Here is a 15,040-nt window from a genome sequence, read left to right on the forward strand (position 1 = left end):
TGGCCTGCCTTTAATCCTGCCAGTGAGGGAGAAAACGACCTTGAGCAAGCCTCGCTTGCCCCAGAGACCTGCCGAGTGGGCTTCAGAGCAACCCCAAACACGCTGGCCCAAAGCTGGATTCCTGCCAGCTGAGGAAAGTTCCCATTGTCTGCTAGCACGCTGTGTCCTTTGTCCAGCCTGGAACACTGGTCCTCGGCTCTTCGATCATGACACAGGCTGTCTGGCCACAGCCATCGAGGCCCTCGCTGATGTCCCTGGGGCTTGCGTCTGCCCTCCCCCTGTTCCCTAGAAACAGAGCATGGCTCTGTGGATCTCCACAGCCCCTCCTCTTCCCTGAACCTTGGCTTGCTCTCCCTGAGGCTCCGGCTGGGCCCTGTGCTGGGTTGTGCCCAGCGAGGGTCTCCAGCACAGGCTACCATGGAGGCAGACGGGTGCAGCGGCCTCATCCAGAGTACCGGAGGCCAGGGAGCCCCGGCGTCCTCGATGGCTCTGCTTCCTGCGCCTGCTGCCAGCTGTGCTCATCTGCCCCCCAGAATAGAAGATGGAGCAGGGCTGCTCTGTAGCTATGGGGTCGTGCAGTGGATGTCCCATACGCTGCAAAGGACAGCTAGTTTCCATGGGGGCCCGGCCTCGGCTGCTCCGGCCCTCTGCTGATTGTGGCCAGCAGCTGTGGCTTGGAGAGCCTGGCCCAGGGTGTGCGGAGCTCACCGCCCGCAGGCTGGCCGGAGAACCTGCTTAAGGAGCACTTTCACCGGACTGCCCACTAGTTCAACTCCACCCTGTCCTGTTAGCATCTCTCCCAGAATTCCACGCTGAGTATTTCCTTTATCTACTTCCATGCATGTATAAGTGACCCCACAGGCGGTCTAAAGCCATGGCCCTGTCCTCAGCTTTGGAGGGGTCACAGGTTTGCTCCATGTACTTAGGATAACTCAGGCGGCTGTCTCTGCGGCGGCTGTTTGGGGGATAAGGGGTACCTGTCTTGGAGGAGGACGTTCTGCAGCCTAGTGCAGCATCACTGGTTGTTCTGGGGCTGTTGGGGGTGGGGTGGGGACTAAACCTGCCTGTGTGAAAGGTGAAGAAATAAACACCTTACAGCCGAGCCCTGGAGGCTCACACCTGTAATCCTAGCTAACTCAGGAGGCTGAGATCTGAGGATCCCCATGTGAAGCCAGCTGGGGTAGAAAAGTCCATGAGACTCTTACCTCCAGATAACCAGCCAAAAGCCAGAAGTGGATGTACGGCGGAGGTGACAGGACCAGCCTTGAGCAAAAAAGCCACTTAAGTTCAAGTTCCAGTGCAGGTACAAAAGTAAACACACTCCGTACAACACCTTTACCGTAATAATAAATGAAAATGGACTTCCAGCAGTGGGCCGCTGTTGGGAGGGACTGCAGCAGGAGGCAGCCGGCCTCATCTGCGAGGCCCAGGCTGCAATCCCTAAACTGGTCTCCTACCAGAGCACTGGTTTTCTAGGGCCCTGCCTCCTTCACCTGCTAGGGAGAGGTAGCAAGTATTATTCCCATTCCCTAGATGAGGAAACTGAGGCTCTGAGAGCCTCAAGAAGGCCTGCTAGGCCCTTCAACCGAGAATGGCTGGGCAGGCCTCCAGCCTCCAGCCTACCTGCTCACACGCACCAGGCAGGACCTGGACTCTCGGGAACTTGATTCTCAAATCAAAGCCACCTGTGGTTAGGTGGCCTGAAAGGCGTTCCTCGGAAAGCCAGCGCCTCCGCCCGCCCAGAGTGAAGGGGAGAAAAACTCCAAGAGAAACGAGAGCCCAGACAGAGCACGTTTATTCTTCCTTAGATCAACTTCATCTGGAATATGTTACAGTTGGAAAGTTCTCAGCTGTCACCCAAAGATCAGATGTTATTGCAGTTGTGTCCAGTGGATTAGAAGGTTGAAAGGAAACTTCTAGAAAGCTGCCTGTGTTAAGAGGAGTGATCCGGATTGGAGGTGGAGGCCCCCCTGCAGGGGCGTCCAGGGCGGGCGCTGAGATCAGAGGGGAGCGAAGGGCAGCGGGCTGGCCTGGGGAGGGCCCGCAGAGGGGGCAGCAGGGCGGCGCTCAGCCCTGCCGCAGCGCCTGCAGTTGGTGGGCCACCTTCTCCAGCTCCGCCTCGATGGCCGACAGGCTCTCCAGTTCTTGGTCCTGGGAGAGAGGAGTGAGGATCACGGGGAGGCCGACGGTGCCAGGGCACGGAGGGGAGGGCCGGCCGGCCGGCACGTCAGCTGTGGGGCCGTGACGGGGCGCTGCCCCTCTCAGCCGGTCATCTCGTGTGTCTAGAGACAGCGCGGCCACTGCGAGGCTGTGGGAGGACTGGGGTGGGGCAGGGCCTGACCACGCTCACCCCAGCCTCTTCCTCAGCCCGCATTGCCTCCTGGTTCTTGACCGCGAATATGGGGAAAAAACAACACTGCTGCCTCCCTGGCGCGTTCTCCAGGGAGGGTTCCAGGGCGCAGCGGGCTGGGGGCGGGGCGGGAGGCTGGCCGCCATACTTGCAGGAACCTCAGGACTACAGCACAGGCTAGCTGTTGGGCCTTCATCCTTGGGACCCCAACCCTTTGCTGCAAAGGTGGTCAGGGGAGCAGGGGACCCCCTCCCCCCCAGCCTTGCTCTGTGACCCAGGCCCCCGGACACTTGACACCATGAGAATGGACGAGAGAGTTGAAGGAGGCCACCTCCTGTCTTCTACCTGCATGCCAGGGAGTCCAGCAGGGCCGGACGCTGGTGGCCTGGGAGCTGCGGGCTCCAGGGCCTCCCTGCTGGCCCTTGGGCATGGGGAGGGGCACCCACAAGCCTGGGGTCCCCCTTTCACCATTTGCCACCTAGTCTCCCTCTGCCTGTGAGAAAGCTGCAGCTGCACGGGTACCTCGCTCCCAGTTGGCCTGTGCCCATCCCCTGGGCCGAGCCCTGGGCCTGCAGCGGCCGAGTGGCCCTGGGCAGGCCGGGTCTTGGAAGCCCATGTGTTCCAACCATAATAAGGAGGTGAGTAGAAAAGACTCTGTACCCCTATTTCACAAATTGGGGAAAACTAGGGGCTGGGAAGGTGGCTTAGGGGTAGAGTGCACATGAATCCCTGGGTTTGAATCCTCAGTACCACATACACAGAAAAAGCCGAAAGTGGTGCTGTGGTTCAAGTGGTAGAGTGCTAGCCATGGGCAAAAGAAGCTCAAGGACAGGGCCCGGGCCCTGAGTTCAAGCCCCAGTACTGGCAAAAACAAATGGGGGGGAGGGACTAATATGGCTCAGAGAGGGACAATGACATGCCCCATGTCACACAGCCAAGAGCAGACAGTGGCGGCTACTGCCCGCGCGCAGGGGCCCAGGGCCAGCGGGCCTCCCTGTTGCTAAGGGGGGATGGCTGCAGGAGTGAATCTGGAAAGGGGCACAGAGGCTCCCTGGGGACCGGGAGGCCATGGACACCGCCCAAAGTCTCCCTAGGTCATGACTGTCTCTTGCCGCCCCCCCCCCCCCGCTTCTCCTGGCCTTAAGTGCTCAGGGCCACGGGTGCCCTGGACCCCCAGGTCCATCTTGCCACGCGGTGTCCACGCAGAGCACCGTGTCCCCACACGCCCCGTCCTGCTGCCGCCCACAGAGGCTCGTCTAGCGTGGCTGGCACTGCCCCGGGCGCCCCGGCCTCGGAGGCCTCCTGCCCGGCACACCCCGCCGTGCACCGTCCCCCCGAGACCCCGGCCCGGAGCCCCGGCCGGCCCCACCTCGGCTCTGCGGTTGGCGCTGCCCTCCTCCTCCTTCTTCTCCTCGCCGCTGTCGTCCCTGGAGGGCGGCCTCCAGCCCCGCCGCAGCTGAGGCCCGGGGAAGCCGGAGGCCCGGGCCCGGAAGGAGAGCCTCATGGAGCGGTCGGGGTCGTCGTCCTCGGCCGGCCGGGCCGGCCGCTTCTCCGCCCTCAGCTCCTTGGCCAGCTGGTCCATCTTGCTCCATCGCTTGGCGTCCTCCCACTCCCCGGGGAGCCCCGGGCCGCTCTTCCCGCCCTGGAAGAGGCCTCGAGGGGCCCCGGCCCCCTCCTCCTCCTCCTCCTCTTCCTCCTCCATCATCCGCTGCTCTCCCTGCGCCGTGGGGCCCCGGGCCTGCTCTGCCCCCGGCTTCCCAGCGCCATCCGTGGCCAGCGCGTCCTGCCCACCTGCAGCGGGGGGGGGGGGGACAAGACCCAAGAAAGGGGGTGCTGCCGCTTCCCCACGACTCTGCCCGTCCCTGGGGACCTGGCATGTCCCCCCGCCCCAGGCCCAGCCAGTCACCCCCACAACGGGTCCTCTTGGAATAGAACTGTCTTGAACCTCTCAAAGCTCAAAGGGATGGTTGGCGCTGGCCCGCTCACCCCTGGAGCTCTGACGCAGCTTAGCGTGCCCCCCATCAGCCTGCTCCCCAGCCGTGTGCTGTTACTTTCTTGCCTCCCAGGTCGGGAGGTACTGTGCGGAAGAGTGGGCAGTGCAGGGCCTGGAGTCAGGCAGCCAGGGGAGGGAGTCGCTTTACTACAAAGGAGCTGTGTGGCCTTGGACAGGTTACCTAACCTCTCTGAGCCTCAGCTTGCCCTCTGGAAGATGGACCGGATGGCCATGTTTCAGGATTGGTATGAAGGCAGAGTGAGATCACGGAATGAGGTCTCCTCCCATCCATGTTGGGGGGGGGTGCGGGGGTCCCCATCACCATACATGCTCTCACCTTTCTGGATGTTCTTGGAGCCCAGGCTGGGGTGGGAGTCAAACGCTGCAGTGGGGTCTTCATCCTCAGCGACTGCCTTCTCCCCAGCCTCGGCCTCGGCCTCCTCCTCCTCCTCCCGGTCTCGGGCCTGTGCCTGCGGCCTCTGCTCCGGGCTCAGGGCCCACTCTCCCTCCCCCGGGCCCTGTGAGGGGTCCTCCCGGCTCCCTGCGGGGAGGCTGGCCGGTGCCCGGGGGCTGGGGCCCTGGCTGTCCTCGGCAGCCCGCCCGGGCTCTGGGGAGGCGGGGGGCTCGGCCTCCTGGGTGGCCCCGCCGGGCCTCGGCTCGGCCGCGTCCTCCCTCTTCTGCTCAGCATCCCCCGGGGCTGCCTCTGTGGTCACCGTCACTGCTGCAGAGAGCACGGGTGGAGTCAGCCCTGGGGGCCGGGCTGCCCGCGGGGCTCCCCAGGCCAGGCTCAGCGGCAGCGCCAGGCTCAGCCTCTGGGAAGTCCAGCCCAGCACTACACTGGGGTCTCTCTTCCTCCTCCGGCCTTGACCAACGCACACCTGCACTGTGTTCCTGTACTTCTGCCTCTTAGAACAAGATGTAACTTAGAAACAGAAACAGCCAGTGCCTGCGGCTCACGCCTGTCATCCCAGCTACTCAGGAGGCTGAGATTTGAGGATCATGGTTCAAAGCCAGTGTGGGCAGGAGACTCTTATCTCCAACGAACCACCAAAAAGCCTGACATGGAGCTGTGGCTCGGGTGGTAGAGCACTAGCTTTGAGGGAAAAAAGCTCAGAGGCAGAAACAACAACAACAAAAAATCAAACCTTGAAAAAGCACCCCGAACCCTGGAGCAAACTGGGACAAGAGCTGAACTGCTGTGTGGTTCTGGGCACTGCCTTAACCTCTCTGTGTAAGAGGCACCATTACTGCACCTCCACGTGGGGCTTCTCTGTCCTCAGCATTCGGTGAGCGTGCTCTGCTCCTCAGTATTTTAGATTTTCATTAAAAGAGTTTTAATTGGTTTAGTTTGTTTAGATTTTGTTTTTAGGCAGAGGCTTGAACCCGGGGCCTTTTGCTTGCCAGGAAACACTCTGCAAATTGATCTTTACAATTTTAGCCCTTTTGTGTGTGCTCTCTGGAGATGGGGTCTCCCTGACTTTCCTCAGGTGGATCCTTCTGCTTTCTTCTCCTGAGTAGCTGGGATTATAGACATGCACAACAGCACCCAGCCTTCTGACGGTTGAACTTGCTGTCACTGAGTGACACAGAGGAGACGCTGCCGGACACATGCCAGCACCCGTGCCGCACTGACTGCGCCCTGGCGGGCTGCTCGATGCCACCGCCAGCTGTGCAGGAACGTGAGGCCACTGGTCCCCGCAGCGCAGGCAGCGGAGGCAGAGCTGAGCCCCACCCCAGGCCTCCACCGCCAAGGACAGAGTCGCTTTTAAATCCCTGACTCTCCCTCCCCCGCTCCTCTCTCAAACACACACACACACACACACACACACACACACACACACACACACACACACACACACACGGTTCTACACCGCCCCCAGCCCATGGAAGGTACCACATGGTCCAGACACTGGCCCCATGGAGGCTGGGTGTGGGGGTCTCCCAGTGTCCCACAGCAAAGCCAGTGTGCAGTTGGCCACCCACACCTGGGGTGCCCCGCTGAACCCCCTTGGAGCCTCACGGCTAGCTCCTGGGAACCGTTTCACCCCCAACCTCTGGCACCACAGCGCCAGGCTGCGCAAGGTGCCATTTGTAGCTTTTCCTAAACAGGAGGATGACCGCAGCACCCGCTGGCCAGACGCCATGGCCTTTTCCACACTTAGGCCACAGGAACGCAGGGCTCCACCCCAGGGGCTCCAGGAGATGCTGAGACTTTGTATTTACAGCGCCAGCTCGGGGGGGGGGGGGGGGGGGACAGACGAGGCTTCCCAGTAGGACAGGCCCAGATGTAAACCAGGGACTCAACTGTCTGGTCCTATTTCCCCATGGATAAAAGGAAGGAACTGGAGCTGGGAAGGTGGCTCAGTGGTACAGTGCTTGCCTAGCATGCATGAAGCCCTGGGTTCCATTCCTCAGCACCACATACACAGAAAAGGCCCGAAGGTGGCACTGTGGTTCAAGTGGTAGAGCGCTAGCCTTGAGCAAAAGCAGCTCAGGGACAGTGCCCAGGCCCTGAGTTCAAGCCCCAGGACTGGCAAAGAAAGAAAAAGAAAAAAAAAAGGGGGGGAGGAGGAAATTACAGCAATCTTCCAGGGCCTTGAGTTGTGACCACTTAGCTACATACACATGCATGTGCATGCGCATGCACACAGGCGTACACGTGCGCGCACACACACACACACACACCACACACACACACACACACACACACACACACGTGCCTGTGTGCACTGCACAGGCACACTCTGTCAGCCAGGCTACACCCACCTTGCACCCCAGCTGCGTTGCGGGGGCCCTGGAGCACCTGGGAGAGCTCCTCCTCAAAGCTGCGGGGCCTCTTCTGCTGCTGGGCCCGCTCCTTGGCTCCTGTGGCAGGAGAGGAAGAAGGAACGGCGCCTTGGGATAGTCCTGACACGCCTGTCCCCAGGGCTGAGCCCTGCTCCCTGTCCCGGAGCTGGGCGAGGAGCTCCAGGCCTGCCAGGCCCCTCCAAGTCACCTCCCCAGACGCAAGCTTCTCCACCGGGGAAGGAAGAAGGGGAGCCCTGCCTGACAGAGCCTCCCACAGCAGGAAGGTCTGAAGGGAGCAGCGGGCGCGGGGCAGGAGGGGTGGGTGCGGTGCCCTTGAGACCCGGTTGGCAGCCGGGACCCCTGGGCAGGAGGAAACAGTGACTCTGGTCCTAACCACTCAGAGTTGATCTTGGTTCAGGCCTCAGCGTGGTGGTGGAGGGGGTGGGGTATCTATCAAGCCAGGAAGGAGCTTGGGGGGCGGGGAGGGCAGGAACAACAGCAGCAAACCCTCCAACCTAGCCTCCTGCCCACCTCTGCTCGACTGCCCCCACGACACACACGCTCCATTCCCAACCGCATCTGGGTGTGTGGAAGGTCAGGCGTGGCGGAAGCAGGCAGGGCGCTGCCTCTTCCAATACCCCTGGAGTCGTCAGGAGGGGACAGGGCCCCTCCTCTCCCTGCGCTCAAGAGGGAATCCTGTCTGCATTCTCATCTTGAAAACACCTCCCTGGCACCGCAGAGCTCCAGAGGCCCTGGGGCCTTCGGGGAGCTATGTGGGATCCCGGCATTCTCCCACTCACTGTATGACCTTGGGAAAGTCACCCAACCTCTCTGAGCCATGATCTCCTTAACAACATCCGTAGCCAGTTGAGCCAGGTGCACGGAGGACCCCACTTTCTCTCACAGGTACCTGACAGGAGCCTGCTCCACCTTCCACCCTGGCTTTCTGACTCTGCTACTGGCATCTACCCAGAATCGAGCACAGTGGTGGCAATACCTTGGAGAGCGAGGTCTTGGAGCTCTTTCAGCAAATTCTGGTGTCGCAGGATGGAAAGAATGCGTTCATCTGCAGAGGGACAGACACGGGGCTGTTTCCAGAGGAGGGCAGAGAGAAATGGGAGGGGAAAGGAACAAAAGGGCGGGGGAGAGCGCACGCTCCAGGCTTTTTTTTCTGTACACTCAGTCCTGGAGTGGTACCGTGAGCCTCGAAACGCATGCCCCTGGTGTCTGTCGCTGTTTTGCAGCCACTGAGCCCCGCAGCAGACCTCCAGGAAGGGGCCTCAATGAGGCTCCCTAACAGCCTCCCACCACAGGTCTTATTTGAGCTCTGCTCCACCACACAGCCCCCTGCTTCCCCGCATGGCCATCCTCACCCAGTGTCTGAGCCCAGCTCACATTTGCCTCCCTGCTGGTCAGTGAGATTCGGGGACATGGGAGCTGGCACCCCCCCCCCATCGCCTATGCCCCTCACCCCCAGCAGTGCTGGTCTGGGTTGGTACTTGGTCAGGGTCTGCTGGATTAAAGGAGGAAGCCGACTAGCCACGTGCCCATCTCCTGGCCTCCCGGCCCTCCCCGCCACTGGCCCCTACCTCCTTGCAGGGTCTCCAGACACTCGTGGCTGACAGGCTTGGGGCTGGGTTTGGACAACGAGTCAGAGATGACCTCCACAATGCACCGCATTACCTGGGAAGAGAGCAGGGCGGGCTGTGGCTTAGCGATAGTTGCCCTGCACCCCCTCCCCCCTCTGGGCTCACTGGGGTCCCAGTGCAGGAGGGCCAGCAGCACACAGCCAAGTCTTCCTGTAGTCCAGCAAGGTGCTGCGGATAAGCTAGGTGCCCCATAAATGAATCATCACGGAAGATGGCGCCAACTGGATACCATCAGGGAAGATGGTATCCCAGCTGTGTGACTTGGGAAAACCACAACCTCTCTGCACCTCAGTTTCCTCTTTTGTAAAATGGGAGTGGGATATCTTCCCAAATGCCCTCCTAAGGTAAGGAGACACCGATGAGAAGACACGCCATAAAGCATGAAGTGTGTCACACACACACACACACACACACAGGGACTCACACCTTCGGGCGGCTTCCACAGTGCAGAGCGGGAAGGGAGCAGAATGTGTCAGACATCACCAGGCTGTGCTGGTGGGGAGCGAGGGGTGGAAGGCTGCGACTGTGGGGTGCCAAGGCAACCAACCGATCCGCAGAGCCAGAGCGGCAAACTGGCAGACGCTCTCTGTGTAGCCCCAGCCTCAGGATGACCCCAGACTTCTGGGCAGGACATGGGGACCAGAGATGTTCCTCTAAAGGACCCCGTAAGCAGCACTCAGCAGCCTGCACCTGGATCTCCTGGCAGCTACCCGCCGCACCCCAGCGAGTATCAGATTCTGGGAGACAGGAACTGGAGAGGGGTCCTGAGATAGAGAGATCAGGGGGACCTCCAGGAAAATCAGTGTTGTCAACTAAGGACCTACTATGTGCAAGGCACTCCCCACCCATTATTCCTTCTCCTGTGTCTCCCCAGTGGGAGAGGGGAAGCTGGAAGTAATCTTGTTAAGGTTGCATGGCTTAGAATGAGAGGCAGAGGTTTCAATCCTGGCCTGGATGCATTGGTTAAATAGGAAACATCATCAAGCAAATTGAGGCTGAAATCTCTTAGGTGAGCTTTGTTTTTCTTGTTGCCTCCAACAGAAGAAACCACTCTTGGGTTGTCAGAAATCTCTCCGTCACTCAGGTTGATTCTCTGTCTCTGTCTCTGTCTCTCTCTCTGTCTCTCTCTCTGTCTCTCTCTCTCTCTCTCTCTCTCTCACACACACACACACACACACATACAGAGAGAGGAGAGAGAGAAGAGAGAGAGGAGAGAGAGAGAGAGAGAGAGAGAGAGAGAGAGAGAGAGAGAGAGAGAGAGAGAGAGAGAGAGAGAGAGAGGAGTGCCACTGCATGGGAAAACAGCCCTACCTCAGAAGAGAATAAATTCCAGGTATGTGTCTGGCGTGTGTTACCCCCACAGGAGCCGCTAAGAGTATCCTAACCCCCTTTCCCGAGTGACTGCATCATCAGGCTCCGACTGTCTGGGACTTTGGGTAAAGGGATGAAAACTTGGGGGGGGGAGCAGGGATTATTGCCAGCAGAAGCTGGTGGAGAGGCCAGGGGGAGCCCAGCACCCAGGCGGGATTAGGAACAACCATAGGCAAAGAGTAGCCACCCCTTCCTGCCTCTGGAGTGACCGGGGCAGCGGCCTGGCCCTGGCCCAGGCAGGTGACACCCGGGCCCCTTTGGGCTGCAGGTGGAGCTCACGGAAGCCCAGAGAAGTCCACAGGGGGACAGCTCGCGTGTTTGAGAGCTTGTTTTTCAGGCTGGGCGGCCACGCTGGGGCTTTGGCTTTCTGCCAGAGTCACCCCTGCAGCTGCCCGAGAACTAGCTGTGAGCTGTCCACGGGAGCCTCCCCCTAACCAGGGACCCCCCCACGCCCCTTCTTACCTTGGCATCCCCTTTATTCATAGGGCTGTTCACGGGAAGGGCAGAGACTAGAAGAAAATGACAGGACGGGGGTCAGCGCACGGCGGGGCTCCCCATCCAGCTGTCCCCTGCTGGGAGCTGGCCCTAACCCCGCCCCGTGGGCCACGGAGTGTGAGTCCCAGAGCCCAGCGCGAGGAGAGCAAGGCCGGCGTGCAGCGGGGCGCGGTGGGGACAGAAGGGGGGGACCCCGAGCCGAAGCGGGGAGGACGGGGAGCAGCTCCCCTCTCCCCATGACCTTGGCCGGCCCGGCGCGGAGCCGGTGCTGGCACCGAGTCCCGGCATGGGGGGCCCCCATCCTGCGAGTTTGGGGGGTCGGGGCCGAGCTGCGCCGCGGGGCCGGGCCGGGGCGCTGTCCGCGGTGCTGAAGCCGAGCGCGGGCGGGGCGGCCGCGGGGCGCCGGGAGCCTCGCTCGCTCACCTTGGCCCGCGCAGAGCAGCAGCGCCAGGAGGGCGGCGGCGCGCATGGCGAGCGCGGGGCTGCGGGCCGGGGAGCCGGGCGGCGGGGGCGCGGGCTGGGCGCGGGCCGGGCGCGCGTCGTCTGCGGTCCGCCCCGGGGTCTCTCCGCGCCGCGCTGGAGCCACTGCAGTGGCGGCCGCGCGCCGGTGCCCCGCGTTTATACCCCGGCCCCGGAAATGACGTCATCGGGCCGCCCCCGCCCCACCCCGCTCGCTCCGCCCCCAGCCTCACCTCGGGCCGCCTCTGTCCCCCCCCCCCCTCCCCACCCCGCCGCCGTAGCCGGGCGCTGCTAACGTAGTCGGCCGGTCCCGGGCGGGGGCACCGAGGCCCAGCTGAATCTCCACAAGTCACTCCCGGTCTCGGCGCCTCCCCTCCGCTGTCCCACGCCCGCAAGCGTGCTCCCTGCACGGCCCTCTCCCTGCCAGCCAGTTCGCGGCCACTGTACTGACTCCGTGCTCGGAGCGCGGGGCGCGGATGCGCGCGCACCACGCCCCCCCCCGCGGAGGGCCCCCTCCCACCGGGGCCCAGACCCGGCGCAGACCCGATCCCCGGGCAGCCCAGCCTGTGTGTTCGCACCGCCTCTCCTCTTTGTTCTGAGTGTTCTCAGAACCTGGTGTGTGTGTGTGTTCACCGGTACTGGGGCTTGAACTCAGGGCCTGGGCGCTGTCTCTTAGCTCCTTCCTGCGAGGCTGGCACTCTACCACTTAAGCCATAGCTCTGCTAACGCGTCTTGTGTCTTGTGAAGTCTGCCTCTGCTCGCTTCCGCCAGAGGCCCATCTCCCCCCTCCCTGGGGACTAAGCCAGAACCCCTCTGCTAGAGTGGCATCTGGGTAACCTCTTGGCACTGAGTGGCATCCTCCAGGCCCCTCCTTCTGCCTATCTTCATTGCTGTTATCTCCTGCCTACACTGATGTGCGCCACCCATCCATCTATCCACACACCTAACAACCACTGGTGAAGGATCAGCTACCATGCACAACAGTGAACAGAACAGCAAAGGCCCAGTCCTTACATAGCCCATGTCCTAGAGGGTGAAGCCAGAGGGGATAAGGAAAGACGCCAAACGCACAGTGTATCAGGTGGCGGTGACGCTGTGCTGGCCAGGGGCAGGGTTATGCTGAAGGACAGTGGGTCTGAGCAGGTGTCCTTGGCAGCAGGTGAGGGCGTGGCCAGCCAGGGGTGGGGCATGTGCCTGACACAGCCAATAAAAAGCAAGGAAGCGGGTGGGGGATCCCGGGAACACAGCAGAAGGGAAACACAGCTCGTCTCGTTCTTGGGGAAGCACAGAACGTGAGTGAGCTCCTACCACCAGACGGGCGTCAATCACTCGAAGCTCTTCTCTTATTGTGTGTTGAGGTGGCTGCTTTCATTCCAGGCTGGTTTCCAGCCCGGCTTCAGCTGTGTGCTCAAAGACTCAGTACCCAGGGCCTATGACATTGGGTCACAGTGACATGTCAACTTGGTGACTCGCCTCCTGCGAGCCGGGGCATAACTGTGTTCCAGCATCTTAAGCACCATCATCTACTCGCTTTCTTTAGGTCTGTTTTATCTGCAGACAGTTGGGCTGACTTTTGTCTCTGCTGCTATAAAGAAGAATCTGTGGCATTTCTAATGATATCAGGCATAAATGAGAGATGTGTGAGACTCAGGTCAGGAGTCCATGAGCCAACCTGGAGCAGGGGGGGGAGAGAGGGGACCATCACACTGAGACTTGAAAAACCACCAACCAATCACGGGGCTAGAACAGGGCCTGCCTGGGGCTGGGTTGAGAGCATTTTGTGGATACAGAACCAGAGCTTAGTGTGGAGACAGATGTGGTGGCAGCCATCGTGTCTCCCTCTCCTCTCCCAGCATGCTCTGCGGTCTGCTCAAGCTCACACCCAGACCAGCACTTGCTTTGTGTCTAGGCATGGAAGTCCAACAGGATCCTCACTCTTCCCTTCTCTACCCTTGATTCTGAGTGTTCTTGGGTCCTAATTTGGAGGGGATTCATCTGCCTGACCCCCTTAGGAAGGGCCTTGTTCATGGCAGGCCACTTCAGTACCTGTGGCCAAGATGGAGGCTAATTGGGAGCCTTGGGGCTGAGGATGGAGTCCTCTGGAACAGGAAAAGGAACAAGGCTTTGAATCAGCTAGTGACAGGGCTGATGGAGGGTGAGAAAAGCCCGGGGCCTGGGGTCACCCCAACATGGAGACCACTTGCAGCTGCTGGCCTCCACCCAGGGACCTCTGCTAGATGCTTCCCACAGTCCTCCAAAGGAGGAAAGTGACAGCCACCCCCTCACAAGGGAGCCAAGAGCAAAGGTTGCCCACTTGTGGGTGGATCAGGAGGAGGAGGCTCAGAGATGTTGCCTGCGCTGCCTAGTGCCACACAGCTAGTAAGTGGAGCGGGTGGGACAAGCCTTGAGCTCAGGCTGTCAGCCCCCAAAGTGGTCATGTGAGAGCATGTTGTGTTTGGATGAAGAAAGTCAATGGTATTATCATCTGCCAAAAGGGAACGTGGGGGCTCCATCCCGAGTCACACACACATTGAAGAGTGGGGCGAGAGCCCCCTTCCCCTCACTTTCCCAGTGCTCAGCCTTGGGTTTTCCTCCAGGAGGAGTCAGTCTGCCCTCTTCCAGAGGAGAGTGGGGTGGTAGAGATGGGCAGTGTGGGGGGCAGCCATAGATCCTGGGCCTAGATTCCTTTTTCAGTTCTACCAAAGCTGTTTGGGCGCTGAGAAGGGGAGATGTTTCTTCATTCAACAAACACTTGTTGAGTAGCTACTGTGTCTCTGGCTCTGCTCCTGATTCCTGGAATACGCTAGCAAGAAAGAGACAAGACCCTCTTGGAGATTGTACTTTGGGTTAAGGACACAGATGATGAGCACTGAGCCAGAATAGATGAGTGCATCGCCGACTAGGTCTGCAGGCTGCAGGACTTTGGAGAAAGGAGGGAGCTGAGCAGGGTAAGGGGCCTTGGAGCATCAAGGAATGGGGTGTGGGGAGGCTGTTTGGTAGTCAGGGCAGGCCTCAGGCAGCGATAACTTGGCAAGGACTTGAAAGAGTCGAGGGAGAGAGCCAGGCAGACACACAGCAGAACAAACAGCCAATGCAAAGGCCCTGGGATCCTAGGAAACAGCTCTGCCTCCATCCCCCCTTACCCCCCACTCCCTCCACCCCCAGGAAAGTAGCAGCTGCATATCTGATCGGGGAGCCCATGGCGTTGGACAGCAATGTCAACATACCCTCAGCCTTGCTTACAAAATCGTATTTTCCAAACACACAGCTCTGCCAAGCCCCTTATCAGACCTGCAGGTGGGAAAGCCCAGCTGGTTGCCTGGCAATGTGGCTTTATCTCTGAGGTCTATACCGAGGGCCACGTGAGGTGATTTCATTAGTTCCTCTCCCGGCTGCCTCAGCAAACATCCCTGGGGGCTTCCAATTAAGGTTTGGCTTTTCTTCAGCAGATGTTCGCTTTAATCCAATGAAGAGGCTTACAGGCTCCTCAGTGCATGATGAGGGCTTTGGGAGGCCCCAGCCGGAGAAGGGGGCGATGATGGGAGATGTGGAGGTAGGGCACTGTACACTCCAAGCTGTGGACCCCTAGATTGAATCACTAAGGATGAGCCCAGCTGACTGACAAGAAGGACGGGGCCAGGGCAGAGGGGAAGCAGCCATCTCTTCTGGGCCTTCCTCCCCAGATTGCAGGCCAGGTTCCCACAGGGGTCCATGGTGGGACCCCCCCATCCTATCAGAGCAGCACCTGGCAGCTCTGCAGGGACTCCACAAACCAGGACTTTCAGGTGATGTTTGGGCTCCAAAGTCATACACGTGGACCAGAGTGGGGACGCTGTAGAACCTGAGGGAGGGAGGAGGCTGAGAGTGAAGGGCAGAGGCTGTGGGGGTGGGAGGGAGGGAGCAGCACCCCAGCCTTGTCAAAGCAACCCATTGAGG

The 15,040-nt window shown here is 60.6% G+C and overlaps 1 protein-coding gene across 1 annotated transcript; it reads right to left on the reverse strand.

Moving 5' to 3' along the window:
- Positions 1–1,777: 1,777 nt before the first annotated feature.
- Positions 1,778–11,218, reverse strand: Chga (chromogranin A). Its single transcript, XM_069997694.1, has 8 exons — positions 11,069–11,218; positions 10,613–10,659; positions 8,720–8,813; positions 8,128–8,196; positions 7,110–7,208; positions 4,681–5,064; positions 3,720–4,141; positions 1,778–2,151 (listed from the first exon to the last, which is right to left on the reverse strand). The coding sequence occupies exons 1-8, from the start codon at positions 11,112–11,114 to the stop codon at positions 2,068–2,070; spliced, it is 1,245 nt and encodes a 414-aa protein (XP_069853795.1). The 5' UTR covers positions 11,115–11,218; the 3' UTR covers positions 1,778–2,067.
- Between the last annotated feature and the right edge of the window lie 3,822 nt (positions 11,219–15,040).

This window comes from Dipodomys merriami, unplaced genomic scaffold (genome assembly GCF_024711535.1).
Source record: "Dipodomys merriami isolate MVZ:Mamm:240054 unplaced genomic scaffold, mDipMer1.0.p SCAF_50, whole genome shotgun sequence".
In the NCBI taxonomy this organism is placed as follows: Eukaryota; Metazoa; Chordata; class Mammalia; order Rodentia; family Heteromyidae; genus Dipodomys; species Dipodomys merriami.